Source organism: Penaeus monodon, chromosome 2, assembly GCF_015228065.2.
Source record: "Penaeus monodon isolate SGIC_2016 chromosome 2, NSTDA_Pmon_1, whole genome shotgun sequence".
In the NCBI taxonomy this organism is placed as follows: Eukaryota; Metazoa; Arthropoda; class Malacostraca; order Decapoda; family Penaeidae; genus Penaeus; species Penaeus monodon.
In genome coordinates this window covers 58,683,282-58,702,396 of record NC_051387.1, presented here as the reverse complement: position 1 = coordinate 58,702,396, position 19,115 = coordinate 58,683,282, and the positions used below count along the sequence as shown (strand labels likewise).

The window sequence follows — 19,115 nt, the reverse complement described above, 5'->3', positions numbered from 1 at the left end:
GGTACCTTTTCCAGGCGAAACCTGCTTGTTCGTCCTGCAATTTTCCTCTCTTAACTTCAACTTCATTCTTTTTCGCAATAATTTTCAAACAAAATTTTGCTGCTGTGATTATTAATGCAATTGACCTATTATTGGTTGCATTGGAGTGCTTCACCTTTTTAGGTATTGGAGTAAAGATTGAGTTGACCCGCACAGTCTTCTGGCCATCTTCTTTTATTCCATCTTTTTTGTTACAGAGTTTGTAGAAGAAGTATTCACACTTTCGCCAGCATTCTTAATTATTTCTAGCTGTTATTTCATCTATTCCGGGGCTCTTGTTATGCGTTACTTCTTTTATGGCTTTTATCACTTCGTCTTTATTCTTTTTGTATAGGGTGGGAACATATTGATTCATCTATCTTTGACTTCGTTTTCCATCACATAAAACAGTCCCTCTCATTTTGATAGTGTCCATTGTAGTTTAAATTTTCGTGTGATGTTTTCGTACTTCCTTGTATGATAGATGTTCTTTGAGTTGTCCTTATTGATATAACAGTTTTCAATTCTCTGCAATGGTCATTTACATATATTTTTTGTCCTTACCTTGTCGCAATAATCTTTGAATTTTTTGTATTTTTGTTTTTTGTAAATACTTTTTCACTGGATTATTGATACCCTTTGATTTTAGGCATCTTGTTTCAATTTCACTTAGTGGTTTTTTTCAGGATATCCAGCGAATTTGTCTTATTTCTTTTTGCGATAGTTTCTTAAGCAGTGCTGCAGCAGGAGTTTCTTTTCCTTCTCCCACAACTCATTTGTTGTTTTATCCATCTTCACATTGATTTGAGTATTTACAAATTTGTATTGACACTGCATTCCTGTAATGTTATCAAGAGTTTTCTAGTCGAGCTTTAGAGTGGTGTTGGACCTCCATCTTTGAGTGCTTATTTTGAAAGTCGATAGTTAGTAGTTTGTGGTCACTGTTGCAGTCGGGCCCAGGTCTTTGTCTGGCATTTTTATCAACTTTCCTTTTGGTTCAGCACAATGAATTCATTTGGTTCGTTTTCTTTTTGTCTGGTGAAACCACGGTACAATGTCTTGGTGGTAGTTGGAAATGTTTGGATATAACTAGATTATTTGACTACATACTCATAACATCTTACCTCTGTCATTATATCTCCAAGGCCGAATTTTTCCCCAGGTGTATTTTGATATTTTTTCCTACGTTGGCGTGAGGTCTCCTATGATTACTTTTACATTCTCTGTTAGGGATTGTGTCTAAGTATCTTGGAGAGAGTTTATAAAAGTTTCCCATTTCTTAAATCACTTGCAATATTGGTTGTGCGTAGCTTGTAATACTACTAATGTTATGAGGTTTGTGCTTGTTTTCCTGACTGTTAAATGCTATCCATTATTGGGCGGTACCCCAATTAGTGCATTTGCATTTTTTTCGTGAGAATCATAGCCACTCCGTGACTATAATTGCCTTCTTCTTTCAAAAAAAAAAACTGTCTGTTTTCTTTTAGTTTTGAAACTTCCATTACTTCCAATGGTCTCACTTATGGTCTTACTTGTAATTTCCCGCTCCTTCATTTTCCTTAGACGTTCCACTTCCGATTTTTAATGTGTTTCTTAATTGGACATGTTTTTCTTTATCTTCTTTGTCTTCCAGATGCATGTTTTACATTGTCAGCCTGGTTGCCCACTGACTAACGCAGGAGAAAATAAAAGTTGAGTGGAATCCCCCAGGCTCCTTCTCAACTCGCAGTCTCCAACTAACTAGGAGGAACTATCTCTGCCGCTTTTAAAACAGTTACACTGTAATACGCCAGACATATTATTTGGTGAAACCAGTAATCAGTAGAACTGAGGGTGTTTTCCCCAGATATTCACTGCCCTGCTGCCGACAGTTTCACCGCAACCCTGGTATAGGGAGCTAATAGGGTGCTATCCTTGTTCAAGGGAACCCCAGGGTGCAGTTTATTGTCTTACCCAGGGCAAATTTAATTTATAGATCATGGTAAATATGTTATTGAATACCTTTACATATATATATACATATATATATATATATATATATATATATATATATATATATATATATATATATATATAAAATATATATATATATATATGTATATTATAATATATATATATATATATATATATATATATATATCATATATATATATATATATATATATATATGTATATGAGAAAATAGGAATATCCGTGTGGACCCCGGGGTAGAATAGGTCCAACGTACCCTCTGCGTGTCGTAAGAGGCGACTAAAAGAGGTTGGCGGCAGGAAGGGCATCCGGCCGTAAAAACCCCTGCCAAGCCAATACATGATGCGGAGAATCAGGAATGCAGACAGAGCTAGGGCGTACCCGCAGGCGACGCGTCGGATGACCGCCGTGATCCGGCGACAAATGGGCAACGGCTACTGTATCAAGAGCGGATACGGCTAAAGAAGCAAGCTCAGAGGAAGAAGAGATCTCGGGCTTGACCATGGGGCTCTTGGCGCTGCATGGCCTCGTCCTGCGCTTTGGCGGACACGGGTAGTTCGACATATCGCTGCCGGAGGTCCACTCCGAATGAGCGTAGGCCTTGAAAGAAAGCTCCCGAGAGAGCGCAGAGCTGCGGCCTCGCGAGCAAGATTCGGACAGCACTTCGAGCCAAGGAGGCGTCCCCGAGGCCCCTCGCGCGCAAGTCCTCGAGGAAAAGTGGCAAGACGGGCGCCTTTAGAGCGAGCAGGACAACTCTCCGAGGCGAGGCGACGCCGCCGAGGCCCCCCCGGCCGTGAGGACGCAGCCAAGGTGCCCCCACGCAGCAGAGCCTCCGGATCCGAGAGGACGGCGGCCCGCGACCGCGTCGCCGCAGCTTCATCAGGATTGGCCTTTCTGGTTCGACTGAGTTCGATCAACTTTGACGTGGCTTGCATTGCATGTCTGTATACGCGATTTTTTCCGCACCGGAGACCCCAGTTGACTGGGACAAAAGCCTGTAGAAGAAGAAGAAGATATGAGAAAATAGGAAAGGGGGGACGGGGAGAAGAAGGGAGAGTGAAAATAGGAAGAGGGGAGAGGGGGGGAAGAAGAGAGAGAGAAAATAGGAAGGGGGGGAGGGGGAGAAGAAGGAAGAGTGAAAATAGGAAAAGGGGAGAGTGTGTGTAGAAAAAGGAAGAGGAGGAGGAAAGGAGCGGAAGGGAGAGAAAGGGGTGAGAGAGGGAGAGGGAAAGAGAGAGGAGAGGAGAAAGATGAGAAGAAATATAAGGGGATACGGAAAACGGGAGAAAGGAGGAGAAAGTTGAAGAGAAAGAAGGGAGGATGAGGATAATAGGAGAAAGAAAGGAGAAAGAGAAGGAAGATAAGCATCGAAATGGAAGGAAGTGGATGAGACAAGAGAAAAAAAGGGGGAAATACGAGAGACAGATGGGATAGAAGATGTTGGGAGAGAAGGGGAAGAGAGAGGGGAGAGAAGGAAAAGAGGGGAGGCGGGAGGGAAAAGGGATGGCGGGGAGGGAGGGACGCTTAGATTGGCGAGTGATCGAATCCATTCCAGTCATGTTCCCATTCCTGATACAATTAATTTCACATTCCAGGAGATTCCAGTCAATTTGTCGACAATTTGGTGAACGGAAGAATAGTTTGGAGGGAGGGGGTGGGGGAAGAGGTAAGGGGGTATGGGCGGGAGGAGAGGGAGAGGGAGGGGGAAGGGGGCGGGAGGAAGGGGGAAGGGAGAAATTGGAAGGAGAAGGGAGAGGGGAATAGAGAAATAAGTAGAAGGAGGAGGGGAGGGGAAGGAGGAGGTAGGAGGGAGGAGGAAGGAAGACGGGTGGGTAGGACGGTGGAGGTAGGGAGGAGGGGAGGGAAGAGGGAGGAGAAAGGGGGAGGGATTAGGGGAGGGATGGGGGGGTGAAGATGACCTCTTAAGCGACTGTTCAGAATAAAATTGGCGAGGGATTTACGCTGCAGAAGGGAGGGGGGGGGGGCGGGGAATTGGTGGAGATATGAGAAAAGTGTGGAAGGGAAATCATTGAGAGTATTTATTTATGATCACACACAAACACACGCATATCTATACATATATATATATTTTTTTTTTAACGGTAGGTTCATGTTTGAGCCGCCGTGATCATAGCACGATCATTAAAAATTAAATTAAAATTAAAGTTTATTGGTCATGTAATGAGAAGTAAAAGTATTGAGAAAAACTTACTGACAGGGATGGTGATGGGAAACAGAGGAAGAGGCAAACAGAAGACAAGACTGAGCGACAATATCAAAGATATTTGCGGGCTGTCGATGGTACAAGTGGAAAGAAAAGCGCAAGATCGAGTTTAGTGGCGAAGGATGGTGGAGAGGTCCACGGCTGCTCAGACATTATTGATGATGATGATGTTCTTGGAGTGAGTACGTGGTAGGGTCCCCAGTTCCTTTCCACGTTGAGTTGTCAACAAAGACTTAGGTATGTAGGTATGCTCACCTGGTCTTACTCTGCCAGATAATCGGTCACTTTGCCAAACCACTTGTTCGAGTGAACACTGTGACCCTCGCCTCGTGAGAAGGAAAGGATTTAATTAATACGCTAATTCGCATAGCGTGGTATATTGTAAGTGAACTGAATTCGTTGTTTATATTTATCTCTTGTATTTTCAATCTTTTTATGTATATTTGCTGACGCCAGGCGCCACGAGACTTTGCTTCACGTCCCCCCCCCCCGAGGTTAATCGGAGCAGCGCCAAACTTAAACAAGCCCGTTTGACACGCTCGCTGGGACGCGGATATTTACATTGATTTTTGTTTTCTTTGTTTATATTTGTAAATATATATATGATAATGGTTGACATCCTTTTATACCCCCAATTTAATGAAAGTGAAAGCATAATTAGATAATGTAATCAATTCAAAGACAAAGTACACCATTATAAACAAAAGATCCTTTACAATATATATATGCTCAAACATAGAAAAAAAAATGTATATGTATATGTATATATATATATATATATATATATATATATATATATATATATATATATATCATCATCAATAACGGTATGCTCATGTTTGAGCAGCCGTGGACCTCTCCACCATCCTTCGCCACTAAACTCGATCTTACGCTTTTCTTTCCACTTATACCATCGACAGCCCGCAAATATCTTTGATATTGTCGCTCAGTCTTGTCTTCGGTTTGCCTCTTCCTCTGTTTCCTATCACCATCCCTGTCAGCAAGTTTTTCTCAATACTTTTACTTCTCATTACATGACCAATAAACTTTAATTTCCTCTTGTTCAAGATGATATATATATATATATATATATATATATATATATATATATATATATATATATATATATATATATATCGTTGATGCGTCCTGGCACTATTATTCTATTCATTTTACTTACCTTGTGTCAAGTTGGATTATTTCTCTCCACAATAGCGCCTCCTTAACGAGGTTTTTATTTACGAGATACGAGGTCGAAGGCGAGCGTTTCAAGCACTCACAGGTTTGCTCGTCAAGCCAGGAGTATCGCCCCTCACCTGGTGGAGGGGGGGGCGTTCGCATACATTCGAGTCACCACATTTTCCTTTCTATTTGTCTATCCATCTATATATATATATATTTATTTGTGTCAGGAGTGCTGTGCGACCGCGCATAGGGACAAAGCTGAAAAGATTCGTCGTTCTCACTCTCACCTGATTGGATGCTCCTCCTAATCAACCGCGGTTCGGCGTTCAACACCTACGCCACGGCGGCGAGTCACGCTTGCATCAGGTTGTTCATTAGTTATTTCCTTGTTTGTTCCCTGTCTTGCGAGCCTTCTTGCGATACTTGCGCCTGGAGTCTTTGCTCAGCGGCCCCTAATATATATCAGTGACGCCCACCTGCCTGCAATGTAGGCCAAATATCCCCCAGTTAGAGTGCAGGCCGGTCTCGGAATCCGGTTTCTTGCTGGGTTTTGGAGTTACGCTGTAGAACAATGGGGAACTGCCGATGGAAGAGCACTCAGAGAGCTGCTCGTCGCCAGCCCACTGCAGATAGCAATGGTGCGTCCGCAGCTTCTTTTTCAAATTTTTGATATTGTTCCTGCTGAGGCCACACAGATCCGGAAGCAAGAAAGGGCCATACTTCCGCTCATCAGGAATGCCTTTGACCGACCTGTCCAGCAGTTGGACGCCGCAGGGCAGTGTCTTCTGTTTGGGCTTCCTGGGGGGTTTTTTCGCTGGGCTACCTCCTTTCCCCCTTTGGGTTTTCGGGCCGGGGTTTTGCCGCTCTTCGACTACTCCGGTTTTCCCTTGCCGGGCTTTCCCTTGGCGACACCCACTTCGTATCCAGCGGAGGGGGAGAAAAGAGCGGCCCCCCCATCTGTCACTCCGAGGCCGACGGTTGCCATCAGGGAGGCGGTGATGATTGGCGTGAACCTTTCTCGGGCACTCTTCATGTCGTTCAGCTCCAGACAAGTTTCCTTCTGGGCGAGCGTTCCGGGCTGAAACGATTGAAACCGCAGGTCCAAAATTTGCGAGCCCCCTTGGGGCTTGACGATCGGGGACTGCCCGAAGAAGGGGCTCAGGAAGAACGAGGGGAAAGGGGTCACCGCGAGGGTTGTCCACAACCCGTCGGGAGTTCCTCGCCTTCACTTTTTTGGTACACCTCCTACCTGCATCCCAAAATACCAAAGATTGCTATCAAAAAGGGTATGCTCTTTTTGGCAGCCGATACTTGGATATTTGCATGGAGCCCTTTGCTCAATAAATAAATCAATCGGTATCTCTTTTTTTGAGCCCCGTACCCTCCACCATCCTTCGCCACTAAACTCATCTTACGCTTTTTTTTCCACTTATCCCATCGACAGCCCCAATATTTTGATATTGTCGCTCAGTCTTGTCTTCGGTTTGCCCTTCCCTGTTTCCTATCACCATCCCTGTCAAAATTTTTTCTCAATATTTTTTATTCTCATTACTGAAATAAACTTTTTTCCTCTTTTAAAGATGCCCAACAGTCGGTCTTTCATTTTTTTTCTCACACTTCTCATTGTCCTTCCTGTCCAGCAAATACCAGTACTCTCTGTAACCCACTTTTCAAACTATTGATCTTTTTCTTGTCTATCTATTTCAACACCCACCTAAACCCCAATTGCATTGGGAAAACAAATGATTCTAACCTCGTTTGCCCGTGGGGAAAGGGTTCGGTTTTTTCCAGATGTTATTGAGAGAATTGTGCCTTTTTTGGCAGGATTTTTCTTTTTATTCGGTAATCATCAATGTATTATTTTAAAACAGCTCCAAGATAAGTAAACTTTTTCACATTTTCCCAAAATCTTCCCATTATTGTAACTTTCATCATTGTTCATTCCCCGGTTATTTTTAAATCTCATGATCTTATTTTCTTGGCTTTAAAAAAAACCCAGCCTTTTCGCTTGCTTCTCTAACTTTACTAGTAGTTGTTGTATTTTCAGTGATACTGCTGGCAATCAAAACTATATAATGGGCGTACCTCAGATTGATTTTTTATCCTCCAACATCCACAGTTCCTTCAAAATTCTCTAGAGCCCTCTCTAATTTTTTTTCGAATATTTTTTAAAGAGGTCGGGACAAATGAAACCCGGGGCGTACTCTTGTTTACTTCGAACCATTCGTTAACCCATAGTGGTTTTTACAGCTGCTTTTTTTGTTGGTCAAAAGGCTTTTTTTAAATTGGGATGGGGTTTTTTTGGAAACTTCATATCGAAACTGTTTTTCCCGAGGATATGTGATCAACAGTTCAAAGCTTTCACATAATCGATAAAACACAGTTATAGGTCTTTTTGCTGTTCTCTTTTTTTCTCTTTTTTTTTTCCCTTTTCTATTTTCTTTGCTCGGGCGGCCCCTTATAATCATTTCGTTCGCTCCAAGACGAAGTTTCCTTCTGGACAGAGCGTTCCGGCATGCTCCGGTTGCAAGCGCAGGTCCAAAATTGGAGAACCCCTTGGGTCTGACAGATCGGGGACGACCCGAAACAGGCTCAGGAAGAAACGGGGAGCAAGGGTCACCCCTGCGAAGGTTGTCCAAAAGCGCTGGATTTTTCTCGTCCTTCGCTTGTGTTTGACACCTCCCCTGACCTGCTCCCGAAATGGAAAAGATTAATACTAGGGTGCATAAAAGGGGAAGTATTTTCTTTATTAAATTTTTTTAAATGGGGGGTTGGGGAGGGCCCATTAGATTATGAAATTTGAGGCTGCGGCGGAGCGCGCGCGCGCGTGCACGTGTTTGTCTGTGTGTGTGTGCACGTGTGTGTGCGTGTGTGTGTTTCTGTGTGTGTGTGTGTGTGTGTGTTCGTGTTTTGTTGGGTATGTGGCGCGTGGTGTGGGGTTTTGGGTGTTGGTATTGCGTATGTGTGTGGGGTTTTATGTAGGGTTTGTGTGTGTGTAGTATTGTGTGTGTGTGTTGTTTGTGTGTGTGTGTGTGTGTTTGCTTGTGTGTGTGCTGTGAGTGTGTGTGTTTGCATGTGTGTGTGTGGTTTCTGTGTGTGTACGTGTTGTGTGTTGTGTGTGTGTTTTTTTTTTTTTTTTTTTTTTTTTTTTTTTTTTTTTGTTGTCGGGTGTTTTGTGTATGGTGTGTGTGTGTGTGTGTGTGTGTGTGTGTGTGGTGTGTGTGTTGTGTGTGTGTTTGTTGGGTGTGTGTGTGTAGTGTGTACTGGGGTTTTGTACCGCGCGGGTGTGTGTTGTGGGGTGTGTGTGTCGTTATACGCGCGCGCGTGTATTTGTGTTTTTGTACTGAGTATGTGTGTTTGTGTGGTGTGTACGTGTGTACTTTGGTGTTGTGGTACGTCGTGTGTTTGGTTGTGTGTATCGCCCTAAAACCGGTGGAGGGGGGGGGGGCGTTCGCTACATTCGAGTCACCACATTTTCCTTTCTATTTGTCTATCCTCTATATATATAATATTTCATTTGTGTCGGGAGGCTGTGCGACCGCGATAGGACAAGCTAAAATTCGCGTTCTCACTCTCCCCTGATTGGATGCTCCTCCAATCAACCGGGGTTTCGCGTTAAAACACCTACCCCACGGCGGCGGTCACGCTTGCATCAGGCTGTTCATTAGTTTTTTCCTTGTTTGTTCCCTGTCTTGCGAGCCTTCTTGCGATACTTCGATGGAGTCTTTGCTCTCAATCAATAAAAACGGTATTGCCATGTTTGGACCGGGGACCTCCCCACCATTTTTCCCAAAAAACTCGATTTTACGCTTTTTTTTTCCACTTATACCATCGACAGCCCGAAAATATCTTTGATATTGTCGTCGTCTTGTCTTGGGTTTGGGCCTTTTCCCCTCTGTTTCCTATACCATCCCTGTCGAAAATTTTTTTCTCATACTTTTACTTCTCTTACATGCCAATAATTTAATTTCTTTTGGTTCAAGATGCCCAAACGTCGGTCTTTAATTTTTTTTTCTCACACTTCATCTTTTTCTTCTTCTCTGCCCAGCTAATACGGTACTCGTCTGTACACCACATTTAAAACTATTTGATTTTTTTTTCTTGTCTATCTACTTCAACACCCAAACACTCAAAACCAATAAATGAAATTGGGGAAAACTAATGAGTTCAAAACCCAGCTTTGTCCTAAGGTATGCTTCGGTCTTTCCGAGTTTTGAGAAAATTGTGGCGTTTTTGGCATGGAAATTCTTCTTTTTATCTCCGGTAATCATCATATGTATTAGTTAAACAGCCCCAAAGAAAGTGAATCTTCACATTTTCCCAACTTCCCCTTTGATTGTAACATTTTTCCATTGTTCATTCCCGGGTTATTTTAAATCTTCATGATCTTATTTTTTCGGCTTTAAAAAAACCACCCCTTTTCGTTGTTCCTAATTTTATCTAGTATTTTGTAGTTCGTGATACTGTGGCATCAAACTATATCATCGCGTACCTCGTTTTGATATTTTTTTCCCTCCAACTCCACAGTTCCTTAAAAAATTCTTAGAGCCCTCTCAAAATTGTTTCAGAATATATATTAAAGGGTGCGGAGACAGAATGCAACCCTGTCGTACCCCTTTGTTTGATTCAAACCCATTCTTTTAAACCCATAAGGGTTCTTACAGCGCTTGTTGTTGGTCAACAGGCTTTTTTTAAAATTGGATGATGTTTTTAAAAATTTCATATCGTACTGTTATTCCAGGGATATCTTTATCAACAGTATAAAAAGCTTTCACATAATCGATGAAACACGGGTATAGGTCTTTTTGATTTTCTTTTTTTTTTCTCTATTTTTTTTCTCTTTCTTTTTTGCTTTTGCTCAGGGGGCCCCCTATAAAATTCATGTCTTTCAGCTCCAAACAGGTTTCCTTCGGGAGCAGACGTTCCGGCATGCCCCGGGGTTGAAACGCGCAGGTCCAGATTGCGAGAAGCCCTTGGCGTCTGACAGATCGGGGACTGCCCAAAGCGAGGTCGGAAGAAGGGGGAGCAGGGGTCCCTGCGGGGTTGTCCACAAGCGTCTGGAGTTCCTCTCCTTCACTTTTGTTTGTAACCTGCCTACCGCATCCCGAAATGGGAAAAGATTAAATCTAGGGTGCATCTAAGGGAATATTTTTTTATTAAATTTTTTAAAATGTGGGTTTGGGGATGGCCATTAGATTATGCAATTGAGGCTGCGGCGGAGCGTGTGCGCGCGTGAAACGGTTTTCTGTGGTGTGTGCCTGTGTGCGTGTGTGGTTGTGTGGTTTTTGTTGTTGTGTGTGTGTGTGCGCGTTTTCGTGTGTGTGTGTGTTGTGGTTCGTTTTGTGTGTGTTAGTGTCGGGTGGGGGTGGTGGGGTGTGTGTGTATGTCGTATTTTGTGTGTGTGTGTGTGTGTGTGATTATGTGTGGTGGTTGTGTGTGGTGTATGTTTGTGTGGGTGTTGTGTTTTTGTTTTTTTGGGGTTGTGTGTTTTGTGTTTTGGTAGTTGGTTGTTGCTGTGTGTGTGTTTGCAGTGTGTGTGTGTGTTTGCTTGTGTGTACGGTATGTTTTTTTTTTTTTTTTTTTTTTTTTGTGGATGTCAGTGTGTGTGTGTTGTATGTATGTGTGTGTTGGTTGTGTGTTGTTGTGGGGTGTGTTTGTGTGTGTGTGTTGTGAAACGTGTGTACTGTGTGTGTGTGTGTACCGTGTGTGTTTGTGGGTGTGGTTACGGTATAGCGCGCGGGGGGGGGTATGTGTGTGGTGTTGGTACGTGTGTGTTTGTGTGTGTGTGTACTGTTGTGTGTGTTACGTAGGGTTTGTATGTTGGTGTGTGTGTTCGCCCCTCACCGGGGGGAGGGGGGGGGGCGTTCGCAAAATTTCGGTCACCACATTTTCCTTTCTATTTGTCTATCCATCTATATATTACATATTCATTTTGTCAGGATGCTTGCGCCGCGCTAGGGAAAAAAGCTGAAAAGATTCTGTTCTAAACCTCACCTGTTTGGGATCTCCTCCTAAAAACCCGGGGTTTGCGTAAACACCTACGCCCGGGGGGCGAGTCCGCTTGCTCGCTGTTATTATTTTTCCCTTTGTTTTTTCCCTGTTTTGCGAGCCTTCTTGCGATACTTGCCCCGGGAGTCTTTGCTCAGGGGCCCCCTAATATTTTCATGACGCCCACCTCCTGCAATGGGGGCCAAAAATCCCCTTAAGTGCGGCCCGGGTCTGGGAAATCCTTTTCTTGCGGGGTTTTTTGGGATTTTCGCTGTAAAAAGGGGGGAACTGCCGAGGGAAAGAGCCTCGAGAGCTGCCGTCCCCGCCCACTGCAGATAGAAAGGTGCTCCGCACTTTTTTTTAAAATTTCTGATATTTTTTCCTGCTGGGGCCACGCAGATCCGGCAAGAAAGGCCATACTTCCGCTCATCGGGAAATGCCTTTGACCAGGGGGCCAGCATTGGATCCGCGGGGCATGTCTTCTTTTTGGGCTTCCTGGGGGGCTTATTCGCGGGGGCTCCCCTCCTTTCCTCCCCCTTTGGGTTTTTCGGGCCGACGGTTTGCCGTCTTCGACTACTGCACAGGCTGCTCCTTGCCGGTTTTCCCTTTGGCGACACACCACTTCGTGTCCAGCGGGGGGGGAGACAAAGCGGGCCCTCCCATCTGTCACCCCGAGGCCGAGGGTTGCCATCGGGGCGGTGATATTGGGGAAACCTTTCTCGGACTCTTCATGTCGTTCGCCCCAAAGACGAGAGTTTCCTCTGGCAGAGCGTTCCGGCATGAAACCGGATGAAACGCGCAGGTCCAAAATTGCAGAAGCCTTGCGTCTGCAGTCTGGGACTGACCCGAAGACAGGCTCGGGAAAAAAACAGGGAAGGGGGTCAGCCTGGAGATTGTCCCAAGCTCTGGATTCCTCACCCTTCAGTTTGTGTTTGTACACCTCCTGACCTCATCCCGAATACGCAAAATTGCTACATGTGCTTTAAAAAAAGTATTTTCATCATTATTAAATATTTTTTAAATTTTGGGGGGCCATTACATTAGGCATTTGAGGCGGGGCGAGGGGCCGCGCGCGTGCACGTTTTTGGGGTCTGTGTGTGTGTGCACGTGTTGTGGTGTTGTGTGTGTGTGTGTTGTGTTTCTGTGTGTGTGTGTTTGTGTGTGTGTTTTTGGTGTGTGTTGTGTGTGTGTGTGTGTGTGTGTGTGTTGTGCGTGTTTGTGTGGTTCGTGTGTGTGTGTGGTTCGTGTGTGTGTGTGTTCGTGTGTGTTTGGTGTGTGTTTTTGGTGTACTGTGTGTGTGTATTGTGTGTTCGTGTGTTGTTATGTGTGTATGGTTGTTGTCACGGCCGCGCGTGTGTTTTTTAATGTTGTCTGGGTGTTATCGTTTTTTGTGGTGTGGGGTGGTGTGTGTGTACGTGGGGTGTGTGGGGTTTTGGTTGTGTTTGTGTAATGTTATGTGTGTGTGTGTGGCTGTGCACGCCGCGCCGTGTGGTGTTTAGTTGCTGGTGTGTGATTCGTTTGTGTGTGTGTGGTGTGTTGTGTACGTGTGTGTGTGGTGTGTGTGTGTGTGTGGTGGTGTTTGTGTGTGTGTGTGTGTCTGTGTATGTGTTGTGTTGTGTGTGCGTGTGTGTGTGGTGTGTGTGTGTGTCTGTGTGTTGCGTTTACGGGGGATGTGTGTACGGGGGTTTGTGTGATTTGTGTGTGTGTGTACTGTTCACGCGCGCGGGCGACGCGCGTGTGTGTATTAATAATAATACACCCATGCGTCGTGTGTTACTATTATTTTATTATTTTATTATTATTTTATTTTATTATTATTATTATTAGTAGTATAGAGTAGTAGTAAAAAAAAAAAAAAAAAAAAAAAAAAAAAAAAAAAAAAAAAAAAACACCGGCGGAAGGAAATGGCAAACCCCGCTCTAAATTCCCAAAGAAAATCATGGAACCCCTGTCCCCAAAGGGGTTGCGGGGGCCCGAATGGTTGAGCGTCGGACTAAAGACTGCCACGACGCCAAATCTGGTTCGAGGGTTCGAGTCACCGGCGCGTTTTCCCTTGGGAAAGGGAACTTCACCTCGATTCCCTACCTACCCTGGGGGGCCCAAAACCCACCCCAAAAGTCGTGCGGCCCCAAACCCCGGGAAAAATGGGAAAATGATTACCAAAAAAGGTAACCCCGGGCACTCTCCGTGAAAGGAAAAGGGGGCCCTACCACGTACTCCTCCAGAGCATCAAAATGAAAAATACAATTAATATCGCGTGACCACGGCGCTCGACATAACTCCGTTAAAAAAGAAAAAGTGTCGTGTGTTGTTGTGTACATGTGTGTGTGTTGGGGTGTACGTGTGTATGTGTGGGTGGAGTGGTTATGTGTGGGGGTGGGTGGTATGTGTTACGGTGAGTTGGGTTTGTTGTACGTGTGTGTGTGTGTGTGTGTGGGGTGTAGGTTCGTGTGGGGTGTGTGTACGCGTGTGTGTTACGTGATAAATGTGTGTTTTGTGGTTTTTGTGTGTACGTGTTTACGTGTGTGTGTGTAAAGTTTTGTGTGTGCGCGCGTGTGGTGTACGTGGGTTTGTGTGTGTTGTTTTTGTTGGGTGTGTGTGGGTGTGTGGTGTGGTGTGCGCGTGGTCGTTGTGGGTTGTGGTGTACTACGTGTGTATTGTGTTTTGTCTGGTGTGTTGTGTGTGTGCACGTGGGGTACGTGTTGTGAGTGTGTACTGTTGTGTTGTGTGGTGCTTGTGTTTATGGTTTTGGGGTGTTGGTGTATGTTTGTGTGTGTCGTGTGTGTGTGCGTGGTTTGTACGTGTGACTGTGTTGTGTTGTGTGTGGATGTGTTGTGTGTGGTGCGCGCGGGGGGTTTTGTGTGTGTGTGGTTGTTGTGTGTGTGTGTTGTGTGTGTGTGTGTGTTGTGTGGCGTGGTGGTGCACGTTGTATGTGTGTAATGTTTGTGTGTTTGTGTGCGTGTGTGTGTGTGTGTGTGTGTGTGGTTGTGTGGGGTTTGTGGTTTTGGGGTGTGTGTGTGTGTGCGCGTGGTACGGTTTTACTGTGGTGTGTGTGTGCGTGGGTTTTAGTGTGTGTGTGTGTGCGTTGTGTTGGGTTTTGTGTGTGTGTTGGTGTGTGTGTGCGTTGTGTGTGTGTGTGTGCGTGTGTGTGTGTTTTTGGTGTGTGGTGTGGGGTTTGTTGTGTGTGTGTTTTTGGTGTGTGGTGTGCGTGTGGTGTGCTGTGTGTTGTGCACTGTGACGTGTGGTTTTACGTGTGTACATGGTGTGTGTGCGGGCGGTGTGTATGGTTGGGTGTGCGTGCGTGTGTGTTGTGGGTTTTGTGTGTGTGTGTGTGTTACGTTTTGTGTGTGTGTGTGTGTGTGTGTGGTGTGGTTGTGTGTGTGTGGTGTGTGTGTGTGTTTGTGTGTGTGGGTTGTGTACGTTGTGTGTGTGTGTGTGTGTGTGCACGTGTGTGGTGTGTGTGTACGTGTGTACATGTTGTGTGTTGTGTGTGTTGTGTGTGTGTGTGTGTTTGTTGTACGTGTGTGTGGTATGTTGGGGGTGTGTGTGTTCTTGGTGTTGTGTGTGTGTGTTGTGTGCACGTGTGCGTGTGTGTGACTGGTACTGTTGTTCTGTGTGGTGCGTGGTGTGTGTGTGTCGTGTGTGTGTGCGTGTGGGGTGTGCTGTGGTGTGTTCACGTGTGTACGTGTGTGTGTGCGTGTGTACATTGTGTGTGCGCGTGGGTGTGCGTGTGGGGTGTGTGTGTTGTGTACTTGGTGGGGTGGGTGTGTGTGGTGCACGTGTGTACGTTTGTGTGTGTGTGTGTGTGTGTGTGGTATGCGGGGTACGTGTGTGGGGTGCGTGTTTGCGTGTTGTGTGTGTGTGTGTGGGGTGGGGTAGCGTGTGTACTTGTTGTGTGGTGCGTTTGCTGTGTAGTGTGTGTGTGTGTGGTGTGTGTGTGTGTTGTGTGTGTGTTGTGTGTGTTGTGTGTGTTGTGGTGTGTTGTGTGGGTGTGTGTGTGTGTGTGTGTTGGGGGTATGTGTGTGTTGTGTGTGGGGTGTGGTGTGTGTTTTTGTGTTTGCGTGTGTTGGCGTGTGTTGTGTGCCGGTGTCTTTGTGTGTACGTGTGTACATGTGTGTGTGTGTGTTTGGGGTGTGTTTGTGTGTGTGTGCGTGCGTGTGTGTGTTGTGTTGTGTGTGTGTGCAGTGTTAGTGTTGTTACGTTTGTACATGTGTTGTGTGTGGTGTGTGTGTGTTGGGTGTGTGGTTTTGTGTGTGTGTGGTGTGTTTTTAGGGTGTGTGTGTATGTTTGTTGTTGTGTGTGTGGTGTACGTGGTGTGTTGGTTGTGTGCACGGTGTAGTGGTGGTTTTGTCGTACATGTTGTCTCTGTGTGTCGTGTGTGTGTGCGTGTGTGTGTGTATGTGTGTGTGTGTTTGTGTTGTGGGGTGTTTGCGGGGTTTTTGTGGGCACGTGTGTACGTGTGTGTGTACGTGTGTACAATGTGGGGGGGCGTGTGGTGTGTGGTATGTGTGTGCGTGTTTGTGTGTGGGTTGGTGTGTGTGTGTGTGTGTGTGTGGGTTTGTGTGTGTGTGTGTGTGTGTGTTGTTTGGGTGTGATAATATGTATGTATGTATATTTTTTGTATATTTATTTATTAAAGTATATATTAATTAGTTGTGTGTGTGTGTGTTGTTGTGTGTGTGTTGTGTGTGGTGTGTGTGGTGTGTGGTGTTGTGTGTGTGTGTGTGGGTGTGGTTGGTGGTGTGTGTGTGTGTGTGGTTGTGAGTGTGTGTGTGTGTGTGTGTGTATGTATGTGTGTATATATATATATACATATACCATTAAATTTACGACACAAACACACCAAGACCCCCCAACACACCACACACCCCACAACCCCACCCATAAAACACACCTCACCACACACGCAAAAATTTTTTTTCTTGGGGGCCCTACACGTACTCCTCCAAGATCATCACAACATAAAAAATCAATTAAGTATCATGCTGTGACCACGGGGCTAACATGAACCTCCCTTAAAAGAAAAGAGTGAAATTTAGGAGGCCTATGTCCTGCTGGAATGAGTGGGTTTGGGAAAAAAAAAAAAAAAAAAAAAAAAAAAAAAAAAAAAAAAAAAAAAAAAAAATTTTTAATATATATTTTTTTTTTTTTATAATAATATATTATATATAATTAATATATATTTTTAATAAAAAATATATATGTTAAAAGTTATATTATTATAATTTTATATTTATATATATATTATATATATTTCAACAATGAGCAAAACCAAAAGTACACTTCACACCCCCGTCAAGCGCCGCGCCCACTCCTTTTTTCGGACGCAGATGTCGCCCGGGTTTCTCTTTTCGCACAGGGAAAAAAACACCCCCCCTCGAAGGGGAAACCCCCGCATAAAAGGACCGTCCGTAGGGCAGAGGGAGGGCACAGCAGACGCCCAAAACCACAAAGGTCCAGCTCCACCACCTCGTCCTCCACCCGGGGGCACGGGGGCCTTTGGGGGTTCCCCTATCTTCTTCAAAAAAACCAGCAAAACTAAACCCCTTTTTACTGACCCCCCCAATCCCCCCCCCTCGTCTCGCTCACATCTGGGGAAGGTGCTCACAACCTCACGGTCGCTCATATTCCCCGTGGGTTGCAATGGTTTTCGCTTTCATATATATTATATATTTATATATATATATATTATATTTTATTAAAATATTATTAATATATAATATATAAATATATAATTTAAATATATATATATATATATATTATAATGTACACCCCCACACACACACACACACACACACACCACACACACAAACACACCCCCCACACACACCCCAACAACACACAACCACCATATATAATTTATTATAATATTATAAATATATATTATATATATATTTAAATATATTATATATATATATATATAATATATATAATTTTATAATATAAATATATATAAAAATAATATAATATGTATATAATAATTTTTATATTAAAATTTACAAACATTATATAATATACAATAATATACTTAATTATATATATATAATATATATATATATATATTATATAAATATTATATTATATTTTTTTTTTTTTTTTTTTTTTTTTTTCTTTTTCTTTTTTTTTTTTTTTTTTTTTTCTTTTTTTCTTTTTTTTTTTTGTCCCCCAGGGCTTGGCGATCTGGTTTCCATGATTTTTTTTTTTCCATATAGGCGGTGGTTTGCCATTGCCTTTCCCCATCTTATAATAAAAATTTTTATTATATATAAAATATAAAATTTATATATATTATAATATATAAAATTTATGTATATATATAATATTAAAAAATATAATATATATATATATAATTTTTATTAAAATTATATATATATTTATACAAATATTTATACAAATAATATATATTAATTTTTATATTATAATATATATTATTATATATATATATATATTTTTTTTTTTTTTTTTTTTTTTTTTTTTTTTTTTTTTTTTTTTAAAAAGCCTTCTTCCCTCAGGCATAGGGCCCCTCTCAAATCATTACTGAAGGTTTTTAGGGTGCCCCCTTGCCTATTGGATGCCCCTTTCCCATCAACCGCGGTCCCGTGCCACGGCGGGGACTTCCCCCACGACACCTGCGTTTGACCCTCAAGGCAAAATTTTCTTTTCCCCGGGGTCGGCCCCCATCAAAGCGCAGGCATTTTTACGACTGCCGCGGCGGATGGTCGGTTGCCCTTCCTGGTACATGGGCAATAGTTTGTTCCTCAAATTCTTTCGCCCAGGCCTTCGGGGTTTATGTGTGTGTGTGTGTGTGTGTGTGTTTGCATGTGTGTGTGGTTTTTGCATTGTGTGTACTGTATTATGTGGTGTGGGGTTGTGTGTGTGTGTTTGCTGTGTGTGACGTGTTATGTATGGTGTGTTGTATGTGTGTGTGTGTGTTGTGTGTGTGTGTGTGTGTGTACGTGTGGTTTTTGTGTGTGGTTTTGTGTGTGTGTGTGGTGTGTGTGTGTGTGTAGTGTGTTCTGTGTATACGTGTGTGTGTGTTGTGGGTTTTGTTGTTGGGGGGGTTTTTTGTTGTGTGTGCGTGTGCATGTATGTGGGTGCATGTCCCAAAACCTACAAGATTATTTTTATTAATGAATGTTCATTTTTACACAATGAGGCAGATTTAATGTTGTTACGCGTTAATTTGCATAAGATAAGGAACCAGGACGTAAAGATTGTTCCTGCGTAAGCTGTATGTGAATATGCATATATGCACACACACACACACACACACACACACACACACACACACACACGCACACAACACACCACCCAAAAACCCCACACACCACACACGCACACACACCAACACAGTCACACAACACACACGTACACACACACACACTACCACCACACCACGCCCCAACACACACACACACGTACACACACCACAAAACGTAAAAAACACACAGACACACACAAAACCCCACAACACACAACACAACACAACCCCACACACCACACGCCACCCCCGACACAACATTTTCCCCCACACCCGACACAGGCACAACACCCCACAACACACGTACACACACACCAAAACACTCCCCAAACCCCACACCACACACACCACCACACACCACACCACAAAAACACCCACACACACCCACCACACACAACCCCACACACACACCACAACCACACACCCACACACCACACACCACAAACCAAAAACACCCAAACACACACA

At 43.8% G+C, this 19,115-nt stretch overlaps 1 protein-coding gene across 1 annotated transcript in view; it reads right to left on the bottom strand.

Annotated features, from left to right (window-relative positions):
- Nucleotides 1–5,850: 5,850 nt before the first annotated feature.
- The window catches only part of LOC119579393, a 13,900-nt gene continuing 635 nt past the window's right edge, over nucleotides 5,851–19,115 (bottom strand). Inside the window, exons 2-3 of the mRNA XM_037927188.1 lie at nucleotides 6,315–6,431; nucleotides 5,851–6,183 (exon numbers count right to left, since the gene is read on the bottom strand). Of these exons, the coding sequence (XP_037783116.1) occupies nucleotides 5,851–6,183; nucleotides 6,315–6,431 (450 nt within the window). The remainder of the gene's footprint in view (nucleotides 6,184–6,314; nucleotides 6,432–19,115) is intronic.